General features: G+C 43.2%; 1 protein-coding gene across 2 annotated transcripts in view; it reads left to right on the top strand.

Moving 5' to 3' along the window:
- The first annotated feature begins 5,278 nt into the window (after positions 1-5,278).
- LOC128916566 (ubiquinol-cytochrome-c reductase complex assembly factor 1) overlaps positions 5,279-27,440 on the top strand; it is a 48,301-nt gene continuing 26,139 nt past the window's right edge. The window contains exons 1-6 of one of the 2 annotated variants that reach the window (XM_054218459.1): positions 5,279-5,342; positions 8,683-8,787; positions 10,427-10,531; positions 13,284-13,391; positions 16,344-16,416; positions 22,470-22,527. In XM_054218459.1, the coding sequence (XP_054074434.1) occupies positions 5,319-5,342; positions 8,683-8,787; positions 10,427-10,531; positions 13,284-13,391; positions 16,344-16,416; positions 22,470-22,527 (473 nt within the window). In that variant the 5' untranslated portion in view covers positions 5,279-5,318. The remainder of the gene's footprint in view (positions 5,343-8,682; positions 8,788-10,426; positions 10,532-13,283; positions 13,392-16,343; positions 16,417-22,469; positions 22,528-27,440) is intronic. The other variant, XM_054218460.1, reaches the window with a different exon arrangement.

Here is a 27,440-nt window from a genome sequence, read left to right as displayed (position 1 = left end):
TCAGGACCGCAATAGCCCAAGGACCTCTGTGCAGTGCATGGAGAGCCTTTCGAAAGTGGACAGAGATACACAGATTTAAAAAAACACACCGAAAATCTGTTTCCTGGTGAGTTACACACAGAAAGTCCGACTGCAGAGCAGTCTGCATCGAACATCATCACTGCTGGAGAGGAGGAAAACTGGCAAATAAAAACTGAAGAGGTCACAGAGGTGCCTTGCCTCTGAAGTCCGAAAAGGGGAAAATTCAGGAAAGATTTAACCTGGAGGTTCCTGTTTGTCAGATGAGGCAGTTCTCACTGTGCCAAATCCCTGGGTGCAGCCCCTTTGTCTTTGCAGTCCTGTATTGCTCACTCCGAAAGACAGAGACATTGCTCAGGGCAGAGGAAAGCAGAGGCCACACAGGCCCCAGACTGCTGGCTCACCGTACTGTACCTCGTATTTTTGACAGCATGCCCATTTGTGCTTCTTATTTCTGATGGCACTACAACAAGCTACTTAAAAAAAAAGCCCGTCAATACTGTTTCATTCTCTTTTATTCTGAGGAAATATGTGTATATCCATTAACATGGTGAAAAAACAAGTAATATGATAAAGGTTATATAAGAAAAAACTTGCAGAGCTGTGATAAGAAGCTTTATCTCCAGAACAGCCAACTAAGAGGTCCTCCACATCTCTACGATGCTTCTCACGGCAAAGAGCCTGAGGCTGATTTCTTAAATATTAGCCAAACTCTGCTCTTACCTAATACCTTTAGGAACTTGACATCAAAGGGAGAAGAAAGGGGCTCACACTGAGCATCTCTATGTTAAGTATGAGAAAACTTTCACCGTGAAAGACTGGAATGAGCTTCATATGGAAACTGGGAATCCCCTTACTGAAATTTTTAGGTGCAGGTCAGAGAAACATGCACCAGAGAGGCCCAAGTACATTTAGTACAGGAAGTGGAGGATGGTCTAGACGATCTTTTTAGCTACATACCGACAGGATTTGCGCCTGTAATTAATTATGCCAACCAAGGAATAATATAACAACCCAGAATCAAAGTCTCAGTCTCTACCACAGCCTAGAACACCCAAGTGAGGGCAAACATTTTAAAACTAGCAAATTAGCTAAGCATCACAGCTGGCCTGGAACATTTTGACACTTCTTCATGTAAAAATGACAGTTTGTCAAAACTGAAGTTTTGAGGGTAGATAAATACACAGTTTTGACAAGGTGGCATTCTGTGACCAGCACGGAATTGGGCAAAATACAAAGCCTTTGTCCCGCTCTCCCCATGGAGAACAGCTGGTGACCTAGGCTGGGGTACTTCTGTGCAATGCTGTCAATCTTCAAGTTTTGCCCCAATTAAGATTAAGGGACTTTAATCTGAACTTTTTACACCAAGGGATTTTAATCAGAATTTTTAACACTGAGGGTGGTCATCGCAATTACGCTGGAGAGGCCTCTGCCCCTCTTCCAGTCTTTCCTGTGGCACTTCATATCACCAATTAGCAGTTCACTGAATCAGAAAGTCAGTGTCTGCTCTGATAAATATGTCATTACCAGGTGTCCCAGTCTCCCAGTTGATAATACTCAACTCTTCCATTGCAACTCTTCTTTCCTTACGTGCTCTGCAAATAGAGTGCCTGCAATTCAATAGGGCTGTGGTCCTGAAAAACAGCTAAGTCAGTAGAAGGCCACCTGAGACAGGATCAAAACAGCATTAAGAATAAGATAAAAATTCATAAACTGGCTTACACATGCTACACCAAATCAAAATTGTTTAAAAAAATGTTAGGCACAACTTGGATCTGGCAGTTGTTTTGAAGGGCTTAGTTTTGTCAATCCACTCGATTTTGGTGTAGTCTTTTAACACTGAAGAAACGCTTGTGCGTTTTTAACTCCAGCCCTTCACTGCCAGCTCCCTCCTGCTTTTGGGCTAAAAAAGTCACTGTCCCTTGTTGTCTCCATTCTTGGTAATGAGAGGATTTGGACCCTTATCCTGTCTTCACATCTGTGGATAACAGGTGGACATGGAATTTTCCTCCATGAATTTTTTCAAGTCTGGATAAGCTTCACACTCTCCCTTTGCGTTCGGGTGCTTGCTGGACTGAGGCTTTAATTAATAGGCTACAATTATATCCCCCTTCCTGTTCTGCACAGCAGTTTTCTTGTCAAAGTGAAGCCTTGACAGCCACCACAACACCCCTAACATAGACCTAGTGTGCTCTAGAAAACCTTACGCTCTGCAGAGCCAAAGTTAAACCTGAATGCTTGTGCTACCGCAGCCAGGAGGCAGGACTGCTCCTCTCAGCAATTAGCAATTTTGTCTGCTTAGTTGTATCATCAAACTGCCTCCTCACTTCACCCACCAGTCCCATCTAATCAGACATGCAGGAGCAAAGGGAGGCCTCTGCCACCATCCTGACACGCGTTGATCATCACTGCACCGTCTGTACAGATCGCACTGCTTGGCCCCATCACCAGAAGCAACCATTCCTGCTGTCATTAGGCCTTTCCTCCACCATGCCTGTCCTAAAAAGAGGACTTTGTGGGTAGATCGTAGAGAGTCACCTCTCCACCCGGCTTTGGCTCACTTTCTGCACCCTGTTTCTCTGCCTTGAGCACAGAGCAGTCCCATGTCCCTTCTAGGTCACACTTAATGGCAAACCTCACCTATTTGGAGGATTCTGCAGTTCCTCACTCCCTCCCTTCTATGCCCCTGCCCTCCCCCAAACTCTGAGTCTGTGCTCATTGCTGTCTCCACACACTGGTGCCCGATCAGGATCCTCTCTCATTCTCCAGGCACACATACATCCAGCCCCACCACTGCTGTTCTCCAGCGTGTTTTAGCACATTCAGGGAAGGAAGTTTCTCTGTCCCTCTTTGTTTCCCATTCCTCCTTCACTTAAACTCCTCTAGACTACTTTCTCTCCGCCCATGATTTGTGGCCCCTTATCTCCTCTCTCTAACAGCTGCTCCCTCCAGCCTCTTGGAATGGCAAACCAGAAGCCAGTTGCCAGGCCTGCAAGGAAGAGAGAAGACAGGATTTAGGCCAAAGCAGGAGGCTCATTAAAGATAATCTTATTAATAAATTAATTACTATACTAAATAATGTGAAACTTATTTAATAATTCATTATATAAATTAAACATCATGATATCCTTTCTGATTCTCTTTCCTGTTCAGTCAGTTGCCAACACACCTAAGGCCATTGCTAATGTTCCCCCGCATGTTTTAGCACATTCATGAAAGCAAGTTTCTCTGCCATTGTCAATGGCCTCGGATGAAAGAACAGCAGCAGTTAGACAGGAACTTTGCTACCCTACCTCTGGGACTACTTCTTGCTGGTTAAAATGCTCTCCTAGGAGCAGTTCCTCACGGACGACTCGTTATGACTGAGGTAAGACTCACGCAGTCACGGAGCTGCCCACTGAGCAGAGCTGAATGGTAGGAACCTGAGGACAGCAAGGACTGTGTACGTAAAGGGGAGTAAATTGCCAGTGCTCTGACTGAGGAAGTCCCCTTAGAGTTGAAATTGAAATGCAGACCCATCTCCAACTCTTCTGTCTCCATGTCCCCTTTGGAGGCAGTCTGTTGTGCTGTTCTGTGCACATGAGGTAGCTGTGTTTGGCTAGACTGACGTGAAAAGGGTTTAGTGCTACACGGAGAACAACGTAACAGTGATAGGCAAAGGCATCTTAGGTAAGATGGTAATTTTCTCCAACTGAAATGTGTCAAAATCCTCCTGTGCATCATTAGGTAAGACTAACACAGGTGAGTGTCAGGGGCTGGCACACTCAGCATATTTATCAGACACATAGCTCCGAGTTAGAAAGTGTCCGCTATGGTGGAGAGACCACTGCGCACCGCTGTGAGACTCTGCTACTGACAGAAGGCTTTTCTCTGTATGACTATACACTGTACGGGTTATTGAGCTTCATCCCTTTTCATGACTCTAACTCAACAATGGCAAAGAGGAGGCTTCAGAAAAGTGTAATCATTCTCCTCCATCGCCTTCTCACAAAAAATTGCTGTTACGAGTGGTATTTAATATTGCTTTGAGTCTAATACACAGAGGCCAGCTAAGCAAACAGAATGAAGCAGACTAGCTTTAACCTTCCTCCCTAGAATTAGCCACAGGCACGAAATGAAACGTAGCATATCCCTGACAGAGCTATAGTTCCCTTCATTGTTCAACATCCAGCCCCGCATCAGAACAACTTGTTCGCTAAACACGTTGTCAGATACACTTAAACCTATTTCAGCAGATAGTTGTGGTGAGTCAGAACATCTTGGAAAAGACCCACTGCAGGCACAGGGAGCTGGGATGCCTGAGGAAAGGAAGTCCAAGCAAGTGATTCCATTGGCCCCCTGAGGCCTGACATTTAAGAACATATGAAAGATTTCTAAGGACTACTGTGGAGTTTCATGGCCATTAAAGCAGCTGCTACTGCCCTCTTGAGAAGCTGACATCCCAGTAAATACGCTGGGAAAGAGAGGAGTAGAATATTATAGTTCCCCAAGCCCTTTAAGCCAGCCCTGCTGCTGAGAAGCCCAGCCTCGCTCTCTTCCCCAGCTGCTCTTGCTCACATCTGCACCAGCCTCCCGTGTACCAGGACTAACATTTGCGAGGTGATGTGGATGGGATACAGATTAAGACTAACCTGGCAAAACAAGCCAGTTCATTTCAACCCTTCGGGCTGCTGCTCAGGTTCACTCTGCGGCCTCATGAAAGCTGGTGCCAGCAGAAGCAATGAGCAGGGAATATGCATCAGGGACAGGTGGGATCACTCCTGGCAGCAAGGTGCTGGCTCCAGGCCCTGCGGGGACACTGGCATGCGGGGACACTGGCATGAGGGGCCCTGCCATGTTCTTCTCGCACTGCCACCACCAAGTCCCTGTGTTTGCACCTCACAAAGATGTCGTCTCCTGCTTGAGGCAGTCAGATCAACCTCAGCCAGAGGAAACTGTCGCTGCCTTCACGCTGCGCTCTCTGCTGCCAAGCAGCATACTGAAAGCATGGCCACCCCCATGGGCCGGGCCTTCCACTGGAGAGGCCCGACAACGACGGACGGGCAGACACGGGCTTGCCGCCTTCCCCCCTTCCGAACCGAGCCCCAACGCAGGCCCGAGAGCCTCTGCTCCTTCCTACGCCTCGCGACACCGCTTCTCCCGGGGCGGCAGGACCCCTCCGCCCCCCGGCCCGGCCCGGCCCAGCAAGCGGGGAGGTCGGCGCGGCCCCCTCGTTCCCTCAGCCCCGCGCATGCGCAGCCGGCGGGGCGGAAGGGGCGAGCCCGGGCGGGCCGCCTCGCCGGAAGCGGCGCCGAGGACCCATGGCGGCGCTTGTGCGAGCCGCGGTGAGTGGCGGCGGCGGCTGGGGCCGCCTTCTCTGTCCCGGGAACACGAGCGGCGTGTGTGCGGCCGGGCGCGGTCCCGCGAGGCTGTCCCGGCGCCGCCCTTGCGGTGGCTGGGCTGCCCCGCACCCTCCCGCCAGTTCCCGTGGCCTGGCCTCCCCCCGGCCGCCGCGCCTGAGGAGGCGGCTCTTCGGCGGCGTACGAGAACCGCGGCGGGGTCACAAACCGCGGCTTTGGGCACAGTGTGTGTGCCCTGCGGCGTGAGGGGTTGCCGTTCTTGGAGATTCCTACCTCACTTTAGAGGTGTTTGATGGCAAGGATAATTCAAAGATTCTAATTTCTGCGTTAAGTGGAAGAGATTGGGTTCCTATGAATGAGTGAGAGTGCGTTACTGATCACGTAACTCCCTCTTTCTTGTGCATTTGTGTACTTCTTTTTTTTTTTCTGTTAGCCTTTAAAGTCTTTGCAACAGAGTCCCAGTTTTTAGCACATAGTGTAGAAAAGGGAACTTTGTGCCTGGGTATGATGTTCCGTCGCAGCACAAATACAGGGATGGCCAGCGCTGCGAGGTGGAGGTGGATTCGTCAGGAAGATGAAAGGCCTTTAGTGAGAGGGCAATACCCACTTACGAAATTAATCCACTGCGTTCTTGGAACTGCTGTCTCAGGGTGTGGTTTTTACAAGCATGGTGAGCCCTGTCCTTTCACCTCTCAAGGTGAAAGCAGTGAGAGCAAACCTGCCTGAGAGCAACAGAAATGCCATGAGCTGGAGTTCCTGCTTCTTCCTCCCATTCCTGCTCTTTATCCTTGCTCATGTCTTTGCGCTGTTGCCTACAGTTGCCTCCTCCAGCATTTTTCTTGGCCCCTGTGCTCCAAATGCTGGAGCAGTGGAACCATGGCAACAAAAAATAGTTTTCTGCAGTTTGAATGTGTTAAAAAGGCAATCATTAGCGAAAAGGGAGGGTGAAGCGAGGCAGGAGGGGAGCAGGGAGAGTGGTAGAGAAACAGTGAGTCACCAGATGGGTTCAGCTCTTTGCGGAGCTGTACCCCAGGGTGGGGTTTGCCTTGCAGAAGGTGAAGGACTTGTCTCCTAGGCTTGCCTGGGCAACTCCTCCTCTCCCAGCAGCTTCTCCCTTTGCTTACTGGCAAAGGAAGCTGATTCAGCTTTTCAGCCTGGCCAGGAAACTCTCTTTGGGGGGGAGGAGATGTCATTGTTTGCCCTTTTTGTGGTCTGAAGTGCTTTACTTTGTAATCAAAGAAGCGTCTGAGCTTTAGTAAGTCACGGTTGTGAGGCAGGGGACTTGTGACAGCAGCAACATGCTTCAGCTCAAGCTTTGCTGATCCTTGGCGTTTCCCAGCATCTGCTTTTGCATTAGAATTTAATAGTTGCCTAATCGTATGAAAATAAGTCTTCAAACTTTCTGTGTCTCTTCTTTGTACTGGAAATAAGAAAGGAAATTATTTTTTTTTTCCTTCTGTCTTCTCGCAGCGTGTGATGCAGTCTTGATTACTGTCCAAACATTTCAGCTCTGCTAGTTAATACTGCCATTATGAGAAAGCTGTTCTTTACCTACGAAAAGATATTGATGAATAGTTTGTCTGGTACCTAAGGGTTTCCTGATGGTTGCTTGAAGGATTTAGAAGACCGTAGTGATATTCTTTCACCTATATCTTGACAAGGCAGCTAGCTGCAGAAGGTGCTCGCGCTGTCTACAGACTATTCCTGAGTAATCCTGTCCAGTTTATGCTTGGTATGTTTTCTTTCAGCCAAATGGAGAAGTGCAGTAGCACTTGAAAGGAAGGTTGTGTTCTGCAAACAGTGACGCTGGCTTAGGGAAGATTCCTTAGCTCATCATGTTCCCTTTCTGTTGCTCTGCCGCTTTCTGCTGTTGTCTTTTCCTTATTACTCAGTTGCTTATCACATCTCACCATTTAAGTGTTTATTTCATGTTTTCGTATGTCTCTTGCCCATTTTTGTTGCAGTAGTGCTTTTCAACAGCTGTAAAGCCCAGTATATTCAAGCTGTAAGACATACCGCAACTTAGGCATGCTTTCCTTCTTATTACCTTTCCTTCTTATTCTGCCTTGAAATCTCGTAGTAATTATTTATAAAAAATGGTGAATTTTCTTTCTCACTTAAGTGTTTGTTAAACTGTTTATGTCAGAGCTTTGTGGTATGCAGCTGAAATGTCTTTTTGGATAGAAATGTATCATTTTCATAATTTTGCTTGCTGGGTAGTGACGTTACAAAGGAAGAGCAGAAACTAAGTAGTCTTGCTACAGTAGAAGTGGGAAGGTGTAGTAGTAGTGAACCCATTTGTTATGGCAGTGCATCTCCCCGCTCACAGTTTTTAAAAACCCAAATAAATCCTCTTAATGGAGTAGAAGTGCAGCTCTGTGAGGAGCTGACAAGGGACAGCGTGAGGAGGCAATACACTGCGCCTGAGGGACCGCAGTGACTGTGGGTACAGGGAATGGGGAACAGGAATTCAAGTTGGTTTTGTGTCTGTTCCTACTAACCTTTGGGCAGATCTGCTACTCTCATAGTCGTCCTTTCACTGGGCACCCCTAAGAAGAGTTGGACTGCCCGCCCCGTCAGGTATTAATACAAATTGATAAAATTTCCCTGGAGTCTTCTTTTCCCAAAGTTAGACCTCTCCTCATATGTTGGATGCTTCAATCTCTTAATCATCTTTATTGCCAATTGAAAATGAAGCTATTTTTATTAGAAAAAAAAGTACCCATTCTGATAGTATATACATTATTTCCAGTATTAATGTAGAACATGTATGAAGAAGTACTAATTTGAATATTGCAGAAGATAAAAAGTGCAAAGAAAGTGCAAGCAGAGAAAACCCTTCCTCTTTTCTATATTACCTGACATGTTCATTACAGACAATAATTATCTTCACTGAAATTTATTGGGACAATATGTGCTTTTGAAATACTAACATTTTTAGCTGTGCCCGAGTAAACTAAAACAAAGATGCATAAAAGCTGAGAGTTGGATGAGGGCTTTTTAGAGATTGCTCATTTAATTGAAGAACGCTTCTTAAGTATTTGAATTTATTGTATAGGTATAAAAACTGTAGTATAATGTTGTGATGTAGACAGCCCACTATTTCCTTTGGCTGATCTGTTTCTGCTGTCAAACTTGGGTTGCATGCTTGTATTGGAAGGCATGATATTTTTTTTAAAATCAAAGTTTATACTTCTGTCAAAGACAAATTGGGAGTTTAGTCTGAGGATTGTTGTATAATTGAATAAAGCTTGTGGAAGCAGGAGGACAGTTAAACTGCCGAATATTCGTGTCCTTTTCTTCATTGCTAGTCTCTCTGTTCCAGGGCTGCCAGACTGGAGTGACTCAATGGATAGCAGCATGCAGTGGATTATTACAGACAACTGGAGCCCAGGGCCAGTGTAGACGGATGCTCTGTGGTGTTTTCCAGGTAGGATATCAGACTATGCTAAAGGGTGTATAAAAATGGGATAAGTTTAAATTAGTAAGAAAAAGTCATGGTTTTTAAATAAAGAGGGTTCCAAAAGTAATGTCTTCACTGTCTGTGATTTGCTGAAATATCATGGCAACTTAAAAGCTTTCTGCTGCTGAAAGGGTGAGCTCCCACTCTTTATTACACAGTTGTCTTCATTCCAGCTGTGTAGTCTTTTAGTGGGTCCACATGATCTGTCGTGAGTAGATTAAATGCAGAAGTCCAAATGTAGGTGTCATTTTTCTAAAGCAGCTATTACAAGATAGTCACAATTACATGTGATTTCCAGCACTTTATTTTCTAGAATGACTCCACTGTAGGGTAGCCTTGGACTTTCTGGTACTGCTGGTACGTTCACCTAGCGCAGCACGACTTTAAGTAGTGTTGTTTCAGTGGAAAGCACTGCTTTGCAGCTTTGCTTCCAGCTCTGTAATAGCATGCGTAGTGTCAGATTGCATCTATCCGTAGTAAATTAACTAGAATATCATGTAATAGTTAATAAAAAGATGAAAAATGTGTAGAAAATGAGAATAGATGCAGGCTATCTGAACAGAATTAGAGTATGTCTGTTGGCGTTTCCTTCTCGTATACAATGAAACGAGAGGAGATTAAGCATCTTCTTTGTCCTGATGTAGATTACAGTTTAAAATGTAGAGGCATGACTTACAGAATTAGAAACTTACCTGTAAGCCCTTTGGCTTGGATGTTTTTTCTCAGATAAGACCTTACAGTCCTTGGAAAATTGCCTGTGCTTCTGTGACACAACCGTACTGTTAAAGCGCCCATCCATATCAAGTAGCATACAATGTTGGGAGTAGAGAGGGAAATGAGCAGTTGTGAAGTTGATTGATAAAGTTGGGCTTACTCTGAGCCACCAGTAAATTCGGTAGACTTGTGGGGATGACTGCTCTGAACAAACCAGCATCTTTACTTTGAATTTATTCATAAACAAGTTGCTGCTGTCTGTGTGTGCTGAGAGGCTATGATCGGTGTTCTGTTCAGTGTGCAGCTTCTTACCTGGAGATCCCATTCACTCATACTTGATAGTTTTCTTTTCTCGGTGCAGTAGCTCTGTAATACAGATCACATGCTGCAAAGTTACAGTGGTTGTAGTGATAGCTTTTGCCCTGTAATTCGTTTTGTTCAAGTCCTGACCACAAAGACAGTCAAATGGAATACAAAGTAGTAGATAAAAATAGTTGTAGATAAAAATACTCTCTATTAAGAGACAAACCCCGTAATTAGAAGTAGTGTGTGAGAAAATCGAAGCAGATAGTCTGTGGCGTTTGAGTGTGGAGTGTTCTGCCAGTCCATTCCCTCAGGACATTTACGGAACACTAGAAAATAAGTGGTGTGGAGCATTAAGCATGGACAACCATCTTGTTTGTAACAGTTAAGATAATAAATATGTGCTTTTTGTGATATAAATTTGTCAGGATTTTACTGAACTGTAATTGACTTGGAAGCAAACTAAGAGTAATTAGTGTAAAGTTAAGTGTTTACTGGTCAATGGTCTCCTCATTTTTTTTCTCTTTTCTTACCTCCCCTCCCTCCCTCTCCCCTCTCTCTTCTCTTTTCTTTTCATCATTTTTACTAGAGACACAAGGCTGGCCAGTTCCGACTGTCTAAATCCTGTGGTGGATTGATTAAAGCCAATGGAGCCATTACACAGCAAAACAGATCGTTTTACAACACAAATAAGGTTAGAAGAGTTTGATGTCTTTATTGTCGAAGGGCACGTTGTGCTAGGGATTTTAGAGATACAGGTAACAAACTCACCAAAACATGTAGGAGATGATTCAGCTCTTCATATGTTTTAGTATAGTGTGAACAATGTGTGCAATAATTTGAGGAGTGCTCTCTGTTTCTTTTCAGGAAACAGAGTGCTGGCGTAGGAGGGTGCAGTTACAGTTGGTTTATCTGGGGTGGAAGTTCCAATGATAAAGCCCGAGGGCTTCTTGCAACGAGGAAAGAAGCTAAGTTAAGGAGAGCAGTTACTGGGGTCGGGAGCAGGTGTTCCTTTCTTACCTTTAAAAAGGGAAACATAGAAGTTGCCCATATGTATTAGAACTGAAAAGATGGTCCTGATTCTTTGGGAATAATGTGTAACAACAGTTTTGCTATCTGCTAAACACTGAAAACTGTCATGCAGTCTACTAATAATGACTAACTAAACGGGTGATAATTTCTTTTCTGTTTGTCCATGCTATTTTGTTAATTTGTGATCTCTACATCTCTTACATTTATTGTCTTGGAATAGAAATTTTCTGGAGTGTGAACCATCTCCATAAGATTAGTTGAACACTTAATCCAAGGGAGTCAGTGTCTCTTAACTAATAATCATCCTGATCCTGCTTTTGTGAATGGTGTGAAGAAAATGACAAAATGGAATGTGTGCATGAGAAATGAGTATTACATAGGATAATCTTAAAGAGAAAGAACTAAAATTTGCTTTAAATGTTTATGGACATGTCGGTAGATTCACTGGGTCCATCACGCGTGGCAGAGGGCGGGAGAGCCGCTTTTGTTCTGGGTGATGATAGGGGACTTTGTGAACAGATTTAATGGCCAACATTCAAAGCAAGGATCTGAGTGTTAAAGGAGGTCCTGGGCAGTGTTAACGCTGTCTTACTAGATGACTGGTAGATACTAAAATGGCACTGAGCCTATTTCTTCCTATTTACCTGAATACTAGGCATGATGGGGTTCAAGACATTAATAGCCATCTATGGATAGTACACAAGTGCAAAGCGTTTTATCTCAATTACTAAAGATTGTGTGTGGATGTATGTAGGGATTGATACAATTTTTGTGACCTTTACAGTTAGTTTTTAATTAAATATAGCAACCTGTGCAAGATATGTGTCTGTATTTTAATATGTATTTATTTATCATTTGTGCCATTTCAAAAATTACTATACTAGTGCTAGGAAAGCAATAGAGAATTCAGCCAGAATGATCAAGAGGCTATTTTAGGACCCTTCTAAACTAAGGAGAGAGAACTGATGGGGGTATGTATGATACTGGCCTATAAAAGTCTTAAAATAGGCAGAAAAAGGAAATAGGAAATGATTGGTTGTGGCTTCTTATGCCAAAATTGGGAGCATCCAATGAAACGGCGAGGTTGGATTTAAAACAGGCACAAGGGAATTTTTTTGACATACCTAAACTGTGAAACTCATGTGCCACAGCTCTGTGTTATGGGTGTGAAATAGTTTCGAACACGGGGGTGCTGAAGGTGCATCCAGTTGTAGCTGCCAAAACTGAATGGGTGGATACGTTTTCTGGCGCAGGACTGCCTGTCAAAAGCTGAGCAGATCCATCCCAGGAAGCTGCGCTCTGTGTGTACCATATTTCTCCACTTCTGTGTCTTGTCCCAAGTATCTGCTGCTGGTCCTTGTTGGAGATGGTGTCCTGGTCTATGTTCTGGCCATGTACGGCAGTCCTTATGTTGCTAACTTGCTTCACTAAGAAAATTCTTTTCTTAGTATGTTCGTGTCTTAGAAGGATGTGTTTAGGGTAAAATTCCAGCAACTTAAAGCAATTTAACATTTCTTTGGTCAGGGAACTTTCTCAGGTTATAATGGCTCTCAGCTGTATTCCTCAGGGAGACTCACATGCATTAGAGTTTGGTTAGATGGGTTAAAAGTTAATATATTTATAACAAAATGTTATAACTGCATACTTAATTCATTAGAAAGTATTTGCCGGAGTACAAATGGTAATTACTGGTGGCTGATTGCTACTGCCAGGGTGCTTACAGGCAGAATGCCACGAAGACGTTTTATCAGTCCGGTGGTGTTAAAAGTGTGTAGTTAATCTGGAAGAGAACATTTATCTCCATGTTTGCAGACACTGCAAATCATTGAGGACTAAATACTTTCCTGATATAGATTTTCTGCAAGTGCCATTTAGATTAACTGGATGGGGAATAACAGTCTGGGGGAGCTTTTCAGCGAGAACAGTGTGTTCATGTAGCTTCATTAGTTTTAGGATGGAGCTGATTGTCTAATATTATATATAACTACCCTAGAATATGATATGCCTGTGAGAGGAAGAGAGGGAATGTGGAAGGTCAGCTTTATTTACTCTGTTTCTGTGATTTGTTTGCTTGTTTTATCTGCAAAAGATTTAAGCCCAAGTAAAGGCACGCATCCAGAAAGAATATGGGAATCCAGAATGGGAACCATATTTTGGAAAGCAGGTTTCTGTCCAAACTATTTGAGTCTGAGCTTCCAATGGGATGCTTTTATCAAAACAGCTATGCAGAAGAATGTCACATAGCAAAAATAATGTAATATTTTGCAGAGAAAATATAAATATGTATTTGGTTTTTTGAACAAAGAGTAAACAAACCCCCTAGAATTCCCAATTAAAGTTGTAGCTTTTCTAACTGAAATGATTTGTCGTATTTAGTTGCTATGGCTGAAATATGCGATATTTCAATTTTACAGCATCTTTCTGCAAAAGATTCCTTGCAGCCGTCTGAAGAGAAAGTGGGTACTTTCACGAGGATAATAGAAGCAATGGGTTTCACAGGACCACTGAAATATAGCAGATGGGTAAAGTGTTCATTTAATAATTCTTTTGGTTATTTGATACCTTCAGAGTTCTAAAAAGCAAGCAAAAAAAAAACCACACTTATTTCTTATGATAGGAGCAGTACTTGGTGGAAAAGTTCTAATTATTACCCATGTAAATTCCTGTTTTGGTGTGAAGAAGAATAATCTATAGCTTGAACCTCCCTTGATCTATGCATTGCTGTCATTGACATAAGTAGGAATGTCGTATTTGGTTTGTAGAGTCTTAAGCCTTGAATTTCTTCAGATATCTTATTTTTCACTTCATTTATGCACCAAAGAACGCAATAGCAGCCTTAATCGAACACGCACGCAGACCATCACACCTTAGTCAAATTCCCACGTAGACCATCATCTTGTCTCTAATAACTGATTGCAGTTATCTAGAAAGAATTTAATTACAGGAAAAGTGTGTTACAATAGATGTCTCATGTGCTCCTCCAGCCTACAACAGTTGTCTGTTTCAGGGCTTCCTGCATGAAACTACACTTTTTTCTGTGATGTCTGTTGCTAGGGTTTTCTTCTGTAAATTTGTCCGGTTGCACTTTGAACTCTTGTAAGTTTATCGCATCCGCAGCATTCAGTATCAGAGAGTTCCATGGCTTAAGTAGCCAGTGGGGGAAGAAGAACAGTTGTTTTCAGTTGATGTCTTTTAATTTTGTACTTTTTAAAAAAAAAAGGCAATTATTCTTTGTTTGGAGTGTATGTTCACATTCTCCCTTCCACTGATGATTTTATAGACTCGTATATTCCATAATATCTTAGGCTTTCTCTGGACTGAGGAGACTTGGTCTAACTTGTTTCTGTTACTGAAGCCCTTTCATGTTTTGATTTTTGTTGCCTTTTCCTGGACCTCTTTCGGTGTTCTCCGTTTCTTTGACAGGAGGGCTCCCAAACAGGCAGTAGTGAGACACGCTGTGATTGCTGTTTGAGTCACTGTTCAGTAGTAGCTGACTAGGGCAGAGTCACAAATAGGTCCTCCTTTTTCGTAATTTTTAAACAGTCCTTTCATAAAGCAGTTGTTAACATTGACTAAATGAGAGTAGTTCTGTAAAAGACACCTTCGGTTCCTTAAGCAGAAGGAAACAGACAAAAGAAGAAATTCATAATTTCTTTGCTCTGAACTAGGACATGGTATAAAGGAATGAGGAAAAGGCAGCTTGAAGGGCAGGCTGAGCTCAACTCTGCAGGAATTAAAACCTATAAGGTGTTTCGAATATCTGCAAGGCAGAGTGGACCTCTTCCGAGACCGATATGAAACTTGCTGATTGCATCTCGATCCTCAGAGAGAAAATATGAAGAAAAGATAACTGATACTTAAGGAGGTTAGGTATTTTGGTTAAAATCAGTTGCTTTTCATCAGGTGATGCTAAACCTCATGAGAGAGTAGTTTCTCTCCCCTGTGCTTGTATACATATTGTTGTAATAAAGCTTCTTGTTAGCTCTAAGTGTTGCTTCAGAGTTCTCCTTAATTACTGCTCTTTACTGCCTGCTGTTGGCTAGGGAACTTGGGTTTGGAGAGAGTTCTTTTGTGGTTAGGGCCCAGGAGACCTGAGTTAATTTTTGGCCTTGCCAGATCTCTGTGAGATCTTAGGGAAGTTTCTTAATATTTCTCTGTGGTTTTTCATTTTCTTCTCCCTTCCCCCATGCCTCTTCTATACCCTAAAACTTCCATGATTAAATTTCATCAGTTTCTCCTGTGTTACCTGCAGTATTTAAGCGCTGGGTTGCAGGGACTGTTCTTTACAATATGTTTTTAGTGTCTAGAAATGCCTGGTCTGGGGCAGAGACTTTCACTGGGGAGATATCTGCTCCCAGGCCAGGCAGCATTTCCTTTAAAAAGGAAACTTTCAGAACTCCAGTGAGCAGTGTCCATTATTTTACTGCAAGAAGTTTAGATGTATACTTGACTTTTGACAGAAGGCTGAGGTTATTGAATAAGAAAAATAATGGCTCCTGTGTTTCCTTGGCAGGAGGTCGTTGCAACTTCCTTATTTTTCTCTTGGTTGTAGGAGACACAAATAATTACTTTCATAATTTCAAGGGCCATTTGACAGGCATAGTGCTCATCTCTGTTGTATAATGAGCACTGAAATGATGCCTAGTATATATACATCACTAAAAATAAAAAAATAAAATAAAAAAGGCAAAACAAAACCAACCCAAGCCCAGTGCTGCTTCCTGACTGAAGTAGGGGAGCGGGCTCTGGAGTTTTCAAATTTTTTTATTTTTCTCCCCTTGACGTTAGTAAACAGGAACGGCTGACAGCTCTTCTCTCCAAGATCTTTGCTATCAGTTATTGTGTTCTGTGAAGCTTCAGCACATTTATCTTTGTTACAGATGTAGCACCCAAGGTGTTTCTGGTGCAATGGTGGTGCAAGAACAAAATCAGAAGTGACAAAGCACCCGAGTATACCTCATGTCATTCACCATTTGGGATTCCTTTCTCGCTTCTGAAGCTTAGTTGGTCAATTTTCATTTTTGTAGGAAAAAAGATATTTTTAGGACATGTCTGGTATGTCACTTCTTTAATACTTAAAACCTAAATTATACAAAACACTTTGAGTAGTATATATCAATTAAAGTTATTGGAAGAAACCAGGAACTGTGAATTGGGATCTTTGGAGTCTCTGCAAGGAAAGCCAATTCATTTATTTTTCTGTAATGACAGTATTATATTAAACTCAATTTGGAAGGGTATTCAAGAAGCCATTTATTAATATCTTTTTTTTCTTTTGCCTCATGGCGTGATTGATTGCACTTTCATCATTCCTGGGAGGTATAATAGCTTAATGTGCTCCTGAAAATATCAAGTAGTTGTGATTCTGAAAGAAGTCTTTTCAGAAAATGATAGTGTATGTATTTAACAAAAATAGTAGTGTTTACTGTCTCTCATGATGAATACTGTAAGTATTGTCTTTTGTTTTTCTTTAGAAAATTAAGGTAGCAGCGTTGCGCATGTACACATGCTGCGTGGAGAAAACTGACTACGAGGAATTTTTTAACAGTAAGTAACAGACTTGAATGGTATCTGGACTACTGCCCTGATGGGAGAACTTCTGATGAAAATTCATTAGATATATTATTCCATTAAATATCACAGCAAAAAGACTTGTCAGAGTCTACAGCGTGTGGTCAACTAGAAGCTGACTGTCCTGTAGCATTCCCTTAAACTCTGCAGTGGCAAGGGTTCAAGGACAGATTCTGGAGTCTGGGATTGTTAACGTTTTGCAGTGGAGAACAAGAACAAGCATGGGGTAGGTAAAACCCAGAATATCCTGGGCTTGAAGGATACTGCGTTTTTTATTACTGGGACTGGGATAAACTGAGAATCCAAATATCACTTCCCTTTTTACTGTGGTCAGATGGTTTCTTTGTCCTACCCTGTCCCATGACAGTTGTGAGATGGTTCAGTGTAACTGGGATGCATGTAGGAGAACCATCTCCATCCACTGATGCACAACTTTTTTATGATACAGGATCAGTTACATCATGGGGTCCTACCTGTCTCTCTTCCTCATGGCTGGGGCACGTTTGGCTAGAACATAGGGGCTTTCTATGTTTTACTGACCATGACAGCATTAAACCAGGACACATCTTTTGACTGGGTAGAGAGTATGACTAGAACAGAGACACAAGTCCCTCCTTTAAGTATATAGGAATAATATTGGCTTGAATTGGGATGTTTTTTGCATGTTGTATGCTTTTTTTTTTTAGCTATTAGCTAAAAAATCTGTGGCTGCTTTTATTAGTATCAAATCTGGCCGGTGAATGGGGAAGATGTGTTTTTGAGACTTACGTAAGCTTCAATAATATTTTACTCTTATGTGAATTATTTCCTGTCAGTGTGATTTAGCTGGTGGTACACCCATTGCCTGGATCTGGCCTGTCACCCGAATTCCCGAGCTACTAAATGCTTTATTATGGCTTTACAATGCACCAGCACAGGTTGGGGCTGCTGCTGCCTCTGGAGAGATCAGCTGAAGGGACATCTTTGTGTGTTCGTCTAGTGCAGAGCTTATTGAGGTTGATTTGGTACGTGGTGGTGTTGCTGCTGCAAGATTTTCCAATGGTTTTTCAGAAGGTTTTCCAAAACTATGATGTGGTTTCAGTGGTGGCAGGAGTGAGAGAACTCTCTGAGCAGTAGGATTCATCATTAGTGATCAAAAAATCAGAACCCCATTTTTCCTGTGCACACGCCTCTCCCCAGCTGTGTGCCCGCGCAGGCTTTCTCAGTGAAGTTCTCTTCTGTTTGTCATATTTGCCTCTCAAATAGAGGCTTTGCTATTAACTAGTGTTTCACTATCTCTGCTTAACAAGTGAATTGTACAAAGATATATGAATGTTGCCCTAGATTAAAATCTAAAGGAATTTCAAAACATGTCTGTGAAAAATATACTGGCACAGATTTTCAGGCTCAGCACTCAGTAAAATGACTTCATTTATATTCTTGATATTGTCTTACTGTTTTAAAGAGAAAATTCCCAGAGCTCCCCCTCACTTTAAATACATCACAGGCAGCCTTTCCTTCAAGTTTCACCATTTTCTCCAGAATGTCCTCATTGCTCCATTTGTCTTTTTGCTTTGTACTACAAGTTGTAGCCAGTCCATCTCTGAATTTACACCCAGGGAGGCCTATGTTAGGGGTAACTGGAGACTGTTGATACGTAAGGAACATGGTAGTTTCTTTTGCTGAGACTGACCGAGTGCGCGCTGCGCCCATTAGTGTTACCAGAACACCTGTGGTGTTGAGGTCTGTGCTTGTGGTTCCAAAGAAATCATTGCTTTTATATAAAAATAGATAGAAGTTTTATTACTTCTATCAACTTGCAGCTGCAGCTGTTTGGGGGATTAGCTCTATAACATAACAGGCATCTGATCCATGTTTAAAAAGTGGTTCCCCTAAAACACGGACTGGGTGGGGTGGGCAGGAACCTGTTAGATTGATTTTGCCAACGAAGAAGCTTTAGACTGTGGTTCCATGGGCATCTGAGTCAAAGTAGCGGACGGGGAGAAAAGGCTTACTTTTCCATCTTTCTCTGCCTGTGTTCTGGATGGGACAACTACCGTGTCCTCTGGTGACCTGTTTAGGTCACTGAAAGAAAACAGCCCAGTTTTTTACTGACTTACTGTTTTGCTGTGTTAGTGAATTTGTGGCATATGGATGGGTCTGATGGACAGCTGTGGCATAAAGTAGGTGGTGAGGAGTACGCAATGATGAGAGAGGAACATGGGGTGAAGCAAGATATCCAACTTTCAGTTCAGTTCACCATGTCTTCATCAAACTAGGTCAGTCAGAAGCTGTTTTCTGTTCTGAATTGTGCTTTATTCAAATAAGAATGGGCATTGCTTTAAGCCAGGACTGCAGCTCGCTCCCAAAAGAGCAGCCTGGGGCACTAGTAGGAACAGGGAGCGACTGTTAACTCTTTCCCTGGGTGATAGGGCAAGCGCAGGTGTGTCTGAGGCTGCGTTGATGTGGGTGCTGCCCACCCACAGGACGAATTGCACTGCTCGGGCACCCTCAGAGTAGTAATGGTGCTGGATGGGACCCCGTGCAGCTCCGCCTGAGCCAAAGCTGACCGTGTGCAGACCTAGTGGTGTATTTATGCTTTGCTGCCCCCAGCACTTCTGGCCCTAGCTGCATGGTGTTGAGATATCCAAGTGAACCTCACAGTCAGCTCTGGTCTCTGTAGAGCTTGTTAGCTTTTTCTCTGCTGTTTGTGAGTTGTTAACCTACTGATCTGGCCTTGGAAACTGTACATCCATGCGTATGTAAAACCGTTTGTGGGCTCATTAACCCTGTGTGATCAGAACCAGTTCTTCATAGAGCTTTCTTCAGTGTTTCTGCACGTGCTTTTGTGATGGAGTTATGTTGTGGCATGAGTAACAACTGCAATGTGACCTTATGGAGCTGCGATTGGTATGCGGATTTTGTCAGGTAGTTCTCTGACAGAGGTGACATAGAATGTAAAGCCTGGATAGAGTGGTGTTGAGGACTAGGACAATGATAGTGTTTCATGTCTTGTGAGCTGACTTGCTATCTCAGTGATTTCTGCTGATACCTCGTGAAATTTCTGAGACTTTCTGTTACACAGTATGAGCTCTATGAGCTGCCTTTCTCTGCATTATGCCTTAAAGCAGCAGTTGCCAAAATATGGACTATGGATATACAAGTCATGAGACTGCTGTAGTATACAAAGGAGTTGTTTAAATTGAGACTCTCTACTATTATGCTGCAGTTAATTTTATTATACCTGCCATTCTGATGTCTCCTTGTTTTGTGATCATCCATGGCCAGGACTTTGAGCCTGTATCCCAAATGTCTGTACTGTGCTGCTTATACGGAAAGTTGTAGTACTTCATCTGTTTCTTGTTTAAAGGAAAACAGAGAAGTTGTAGAGGGAGTAGCAAGATTCCTGGTGCCAGGCTTTTTGTGCACAAAGTTCTGTGCAGAGCTTGGGTAGTTCTCACAAAACAAAGGAGGCAGCCAACTGCGCGGAGAGTGTTTCCTGCCTGACCTTATACTTGAAAGGTCAAAAGAGCTTTTAGGATCAGGTGGGTGACACTGAGAACTGAGCTGAAGTTTGTCAGATGCACATAAAGTGTAGGGTTACCTTGAATTCGTCTTGAACTGTTAATACTGTTAATTGCTGCACTGTCATGCAGCTGCAGTAGTAAAGAACTGGCCCTATCGAAACAGCTTTTCAGGTGGCTCCTAATGAGGCTACCAAGCAGCTCGAAAGGGCTGGAGTTTACCTACAGGACTCCAGATTTTTCTGTCTCCCGTAGCCCGTGGGGTGCCTTATAGGCACTTGCCACTATCTGTCACGCTCGGGCGAACACTGACATAGCGCACCTGGGGTTTTTTGGAGGATGTGGCGATGCTATCCCATTGTGTCCTTCCTAAAACTGTGGTAGTGGCAAAGATGGTCTGTCATGAAAGAAAGTCCATGTTCAAGTTTTGCATCCCTTACCTGATGAATTTTAAGTGCAGAATATGACTGCAGGAAGAGGTATGTCCTCGTAATCCTGAGCATTCATGTCTCTTATTGTACGCAGACGTGTGAACAGGGTGTATTCTGTGGACAGAATATATTTATTCCCCAGCGGATAATAATCACAGTAATTTCATAGGTAGCTTCACTAAGAGACATTTTTGTCTGTACCTAACTGTGTTCTGAAGGGAATAATTTTCTGTTTGATTATAGGATGGGTCTTTCTCCCCAGTTAGTTTCTCAGAACAAGGTGTTTCAAATCCCCAAATTTTAGAATTGCATTCTTTGTAAAAAGCTGATATCTGAGGGCAAGCATGTTGCTTTAAAGGAGCCATCCCTCCTTTAAATTTATGCTGTAGACAGTCTTAATATAGAAGTTAAAAAATGAATTACAAAAATAGAAATTCAACACTTGGAAAGTTAAAGAAAAAATTCTTCCCTCCTGGGTACTGAATAGGTCTTTAAAAACTTTCCGTATTGCCAGTAGTAGAGGTGTGAGCTTTGCTTTCCACTGAAGAGTGATTTCTGTGGTGGGAGACTGATAGATGGTAGCTTCTACTTCAGAAACCTCTGTCTGTTGAACTAAGTGTTTTACTCTGAATCTTGCCTGTGGAAAGATTTAATGAAATGCTTTGATTAATGCAAGCATTGTGTACTCTTGCCCTGGTTAGAGATGCCTTGGCATGCCTTTAGGTCAAAGTAGTCATTTCTAGGCACATGAACTATTTCTAATAGGAATGAGAGAGCCAAAAGGGGAGAAGGGTGAGGGAAACTTGTGTTTAATCTCCAAACATAGACTGTTAGTGTCTTTATACTGTCTTAGAGGTGGCATAGGTGATGTATGGGCACTGATGCTGCAGTTTGGCAGCTCCTAGGCATCGATGGAATCGTCTCTCTGAGGAGGAAGGAATAGCGATGATTTGCTTGGTTCGTCTGATGGTTGCCTGACCATAGTTGGCATATGAAAAGAAAGAGGCTGTGAAAAGTATTGCTTCATGATCCCGGTGAATCTCCTTGGTAATACGGGAGAGCCAAGAAGTATAGGAGTCAGGAAGGAATATATTCAACATGGGCAAGATAAGGTTGACTTCCTTGGGGCACATGTGACTGGAGAGTCCATTTCTGAATACTCTCTGGCCTTTGGACAGCCCCGAAGACAAGACCTGGTGCTGGGTAGGCCAAGGTGACTGTCAGATCCTTCTCACTAGGTACTCTTCTTAAAATCTTTTGCAGGAAACAGATGTAGAGGTGACTTCTTAGGAGAAAGGTTTAAGACTGACAGGAACTGAAGGACGTAATGTGCACATAACCAATAGGTCCATGGGTTTCAAGCATGAGGAAGAGAAATATGGTATCTGTGCCACGTAGTCTAAATCTCCAGCCTCACATCCTAATGGCACACTCAGATTCATCGTGTGAACACGCATGTGGACAAACCATCTCTAGGAAACCCAGTGGCTATTGGAATAGTGCTAAATCTGGAAACAGAAATTGTTTCTATGGTTGGTCATTGGTTTTAATCCTAATGTAGAATGGCTAGAGGCAAGGTACGCTCCGAGTGCTGTGGGCTCTGCGGACGTGTGGTAAATCAGAACAGCGGAGTCGGAGCAAAGACCCAGCAGCACAGTCTCTTGTCCCTGGCAGGAGGCAACAGCACGTGTTAAAGGAAGAGTGTCAGAATGGAGCAAAGCATCCGTTGATACTTCCCTTTTATTCTAGCTCCGGAAGTCCCAAAGCAGTAGAGAAGTCACATGTTTGTCTAATTCTCCATTTTGGAATTTTTCCTTCCTCCCCCTGTAAATGTTAGCTAAGTGAGTTCTAAACACGTGAAATCTTTCGGAGTCTACAGCATCCCGTGGCTGCATGTTCTAGAGTTTAAGCACAAGTGTGACAGTAAATGATGTTTGCTTCTGATAGGTATGTACTGGTTAGGGCCGGAAATTAAATTACTAAAATATATTTAGATTTTGGTGTAGCGCATTTCTGTTAGGCGCAAAATGCGATGAAATTCATATTAATATTTAGTTTTGGTTTTGTGTTTTTTTTTTTCCCCCCTCCCATCAAGGGTGCCAAATGCCTGATACTTTGAATTCGTGGTTTCTAGTCGCCCAGCTTCATGTTTGGTAAGTGAGAAGTAAAATGGTAATACAACTATTTTCAGGAAATAGAGTGATATGTACCTTAATGTGAGAAAAAGTAGGCTCCATGGTTATTGATAATAATGTTTAATTTACTAATTACTTTATTTTAGCAATTTTCTACTAAAGAACAAGAAGTCCCATAGAGAAGTTAACATCTTTTACATCTCTAAATTCCTCAGTAGTGGAATTATCTTTGCCATGAGTTTTCTAAAAGCCTTGCTCAGCCTACGTGGAAAAATCTTACTTGGGTGTTTTAGGAAAAGTTTAAATTTATGTAAAAGTGGTTTAAATTGGGAGAATTTGTGGTGATTGACATTGCTGCTCGTCAGAAGCATTTAACAAATTATAGCATTGGCATTTATTCTTGCACCTCTGAAACGTACATGCAAGTTGGTGAATGCCAGCTTGGCTACATGTGAAAATATTTAACACCTTAAACATTAAGTTTTTTCCTTTTTTCATTTGTGAAAATAGTAGCCAAAAAAATCAGGTTTTCATCTAGCATTACGTACTCGTAAAGGTCAGAGGGATGCACAAGGGAGTACAGTAATTCTTGTTAAGTGCCAGATCTTTCAGGAAACTGAAATCCATAGACTTAGGCTCAGCCATCCGAAGGCTGAAAGGAAGTTTGTACTGAAATAGCTGCACTTAAGCATAGGCCCCTTATTTCCTTGCCTCCTACTTTTCCCCTTCCCTCCTTTTAATTTCCTGTCTCCTCAATATATTGAAAGATGGGGCAGCTTATTTCACTGAATAAATTAGAAGAACCATTGAAATTATAATCAGTTAATGAAATCAGAGGAATCAAGTAAAGAAGACCCTTGAGAGTTGCAGTTTTATGTCTTACTGTTCCCTGTGGAAAAAATGCTTAAAAAATTAATTGATAAGCTAATCATTCATATTGGTATTTGGAGAACTACTGCAATAAATATTCAAAACCAAACTGTAAGTAAAAACAAAGAAGGGGTAACATGAATCTCCGAGGAACACACTTTTTTTCACATCATCTTGATTTTACATTGACAGGAAAATGTACCCTGTGATACACAGCATCAAATTCAATATATATAATCTTCGTTCATGACGGGCATAAACATAAACAAGGGGACTATGATGGCGATGAAACTAGTGTGGGATAGACTCAAAAATTCTACGATCAGAGCTACATTGGAGAAGGCCAAGAGTTGCCACGCTTTGAGCAGGTGACGTTAAGGAGACATTTAATGAGGGAAATTGAAGTACTCTTATGTTTAAGACATGGTGGACAGATTGACAGCAATATACTACACAAGCAGGAAGGAACCAAATCCCTCCGCTTTGTATGATAGCGATTAAAATTTGAGTGGGGAGGTTAGCACTAGAGATTAATTTTTCCAAGGTTTATGTGCCTGGCTCCTCCATGTTCCTGGCAGCTTGACGTAAGGAGCGCTGTCTTTCTGGACCACAAATGAGAGATCCAGTTTGACGTTCCAGGGTACAGAGGAGCCCGTGATAGGCCTTGCTCACTACCTGGGTCATTGGGCAATGCTGCTTTGCTTGTGATTAGCTCAGTGACCAGGATCCTGCCATGGCATACTTTTGCCTTCACGGTCAGGTTTATTGCTGTGTTCTCTGTGTTTCTCTTTCTTTAATCAGTTTGACCTCAGTGAAGTGGGAGCAGAACATTATTGATTCTGTCTGCTCTGGCAAGGTCGAGGACATCCTAGCCCTGTCTGAAGGCTCCAATAGCTCTGTCTTTCTTGCTGGACTTTTTGCCTCAGAGGTTAGAAACCTTCCTGATCTGCCGGCCAATGACCTGATCATGTAGATTCTGATCACCATCTGGTAAAGTATTCCTGTCCCCCTTGCAATGCAGTCTGGATCACTTTCTGGTGTACTTAGTTCTTCCCTCTTCTTCAGAGTTTTAGTTTCCACTGATTGAATCACACTCTGAGAGTGTCTTCTGGAGCTGGAGAACAAGGGAGTTTTTCCTAGTTCGGTAAATCCTGTCTCCTTGCTTGCGGTTGTGATTGCCCATCACGCTCTAATTAACTGTGTTTCTGTGCTTTTTAAATCCTACCCTTTATAGACTTACGGTGCTTGTCAGAGCATACGTCCTTGTGTTACAGGTTCTGCTGGGTCCTCTGGTTGCATCTCTGGCTCTTATTTCTTCTTGTCTGTGAATAGAGTTTTCCCACTTACCTCCAGTCAGAAAGGGGGGAAATTCAGGCTCTCGTGTTTAGCCTCTGCTTTTGCTCACTTCTTTCAAGATAACGTTCCCTTAGATACGCTCCAGTGCCTTCTAATGCAGTACTAACATTATGCTTTAGAAAATCAGCCTATCAATATTCTTTCCTGAATTGCATGTTTTTATAGACCGTTTCCGTTACTTCAGACCTTTGATGTCAGGAGGACTCTTTCTTTATGTTTAGAAGTCCAGATCTTTTAGAAAATCTCAAGCTGTTCATCTCCACCACAGTGTTTGCCTTTTGCCATGCAGTGGAACTCTAAATGGAGTGTTGCCAGTGTCCGGAGCTGTTATGAAACTGCCACAGAGATTACTTTGGTGACTGCACTAAGAAATGTCTTGGTGCAGGATGTATCACCTAGAGCTCCCTTCATATTTTCACCACACCAAGCATGGTGACATCTCTAAAGTATTTAGGATCAAAATGGAGTGGTGCTACAATTCCTGTTCTGAAAGACTCAAAGATCTATCACAAGAATTCATCTGAGCATTGTTTTTCACAAGGAAATCTGCACCTGAGAAAGTGTTGATCAGTCTGAGAGAGTCCTGAGGAGAACAAGAACCACCAAGTATGTAGAAAACGGTTCCTGCAGGAAAGGATTTCTCAGATTTGCATAGGGAAGAGTGAGGATACGATACCGTTTTGAAATGTGCTGCTTCGGAAGAAAGGGAATAAACTGTGTTTCGTGGCAGAGAGGGCAGGGAGAAAGGGGTTTAAATTACATCAGAGGAGTCTTGCTTGAGAGAGGTTTAAGAACAAGTTTATCTGGAATGTCTTAGGCATTTAGTTGATCCTGCCTTAACGCGAGGGAATGGGCTACGTGGCCTAAGCAAAGGCACCAGGGGAGAGCCAGATTGCCCAGCCAGCTCAGTTCTGTTAGCTTGTGCCCCAGCAAAGACCTGTACGTGGCTGTAAATACAGTAGTTGGTGAACGTGCTAGGCTGGGGCACAGAATAACATCCAAACCTAATTAGGAAGAGTTCATAATTCTGCTTGTTACCATTATTGGTAGAAGCATATGTCACAACATACAGCTGATGACAAAGTCGATTCAGGAGCTTCCTTCTCCTGTCCCCCAAGTTGCCAGCCATTTGTGAATGTGTTAAACAGAATAAAGCCTTTCAAAATTGCTGTTGATACTTGTGTTCTTAAGCCAGAGTAATTTCTTTGAACAAGTATAACACAGCACCAGAAATAGTTGCTCTGGAGCAGCTGGGGATGCGGGAATGAGTGGCCAGGTGCAGGGGAGAGCAGGAAGCTCTGCATGGGCTTTGCCCTTAGCAGTAGCACCGTCACACCTTGATGGGATGGCACTGAGCCATGTCACAACAGTCATAGAATCACAGAATGTGTTGGGTTGGAGGGGACCTTTAAAGGCCATCTAGTCCAACCCCCCTGCAGTGAGCAGGGACATCTTCAACTTGATCAGGTTGCTCAGAGCCTCATCCAGCCTGGCCTTGAATGTCTCCAGGGACGGGGCCTCCACCACCTCTCTGGGCAACCTGGGCCAGTGTCTCACCACCCTCAGTGTGAAGAACTTCATCCTAATGTCTAATCTAACGCTGCCCTGCTCGAGTTTAAACCATTGTCCCTCATCCTATCACTACATGCCCTTGCCAACAGTCCCTCCCCAGCTTTCCTGTAGGCCCCTTCAGGGACTGGAAGGGGCTCTAAGGTCTCCCTGGAGCCTTCTCTTCTCCAGGCTGAAGAACCCAAACTCTCTTAGCCTGTCGTCATAGCAGAGGCGCTCCAGCCCTCGGATCATCTTTGTGGCCCTCTGCTGGACCCCTTCCAACAGGTCGATGTCCTTCTTGTGCTGAGGGCTCCAGAGCTGGACACAGTACTGCAGGTGGGGTCTCACGAGAGCAGAGGAGAGGGGCAGAATCCCCTCTCTGGACCTGCCGGCCACGGTTCTTTTGATGCAGCCCAGGATGCGGTTGGCTTTCTGGGCTGCAAGTGCACATTGTTGGCTCCAGTCAACAGGGGGGTGTCAGCTACTGCTGTTTAAGCCAGTCTGTTGGCACTATGGGAACACTGACAGAAGCAGTTGTTGCCGAGGCTGTTGTGGGAAACTGCGACATCTCATCTAAGATGGGTTGACTTGTAGGTGCTCCTGTTCCTTTTCAGGCATCCTTTCACACAATTTTCTTCTAACATAATCTTAAATACAGCATAAATTATCCAACCCAACCAATGTCAGGTAGACAGCTTTCTAAAGATAGTTTGGAATAATTTTGCTTTCATGGTTTGACGAAGTTTAGTCAGTATTTGACTAAACTACAGAACAGATTCTGTAGTGAAACGATAAAGTGTTTCACACTGTGTTGATCTAGTTAGAAGGTTTATAGTCTTTAAAGAGTCTGTGTCTTTTAAACCTCAGACGGCAGGTGTAGTAACAAACTACCAAATTTTCAAATAAACTGCAAAATTCCATGATCTCACTCGTGGTGCTGCAGAACAGCACTGTGACAGCACTATGCATCCAAACACAGAGCCGCCTTTTAGGCTTCGTGGGTAGCAGGTTTTGCTCTGAACACCCCTCCAGTCCTGCTCATCGGTGAACAAGTGTTGGCTGTTGGTCTGTGCACTGCTCTCCTGCTTCGCCGCCACCGAAGGCAGACTGGATAGGAACCAGTTTTTGTGCTCGGGAGGAGGTTTTCTTGCCAA

This window comes from Rissa tridactyla, chromosome 12, assembly GCF_028500815.1.
Source record: "Rissa tridactyla isolate bRisTri1 chromosome 12, bRisTri1.patW.cur.20221130, whole genome shotgun sequence".
Lineage (NCBI taxonomy): Eukaryota > Metazoa > Chordata > Aves > Charadriiformes > Laridae > Rissa > Rissa tridactyla.
Note: the sequence above shows the minus strand (reverse complement) of the source record. Positions and strands in the feature narration are given on the sequence as shown.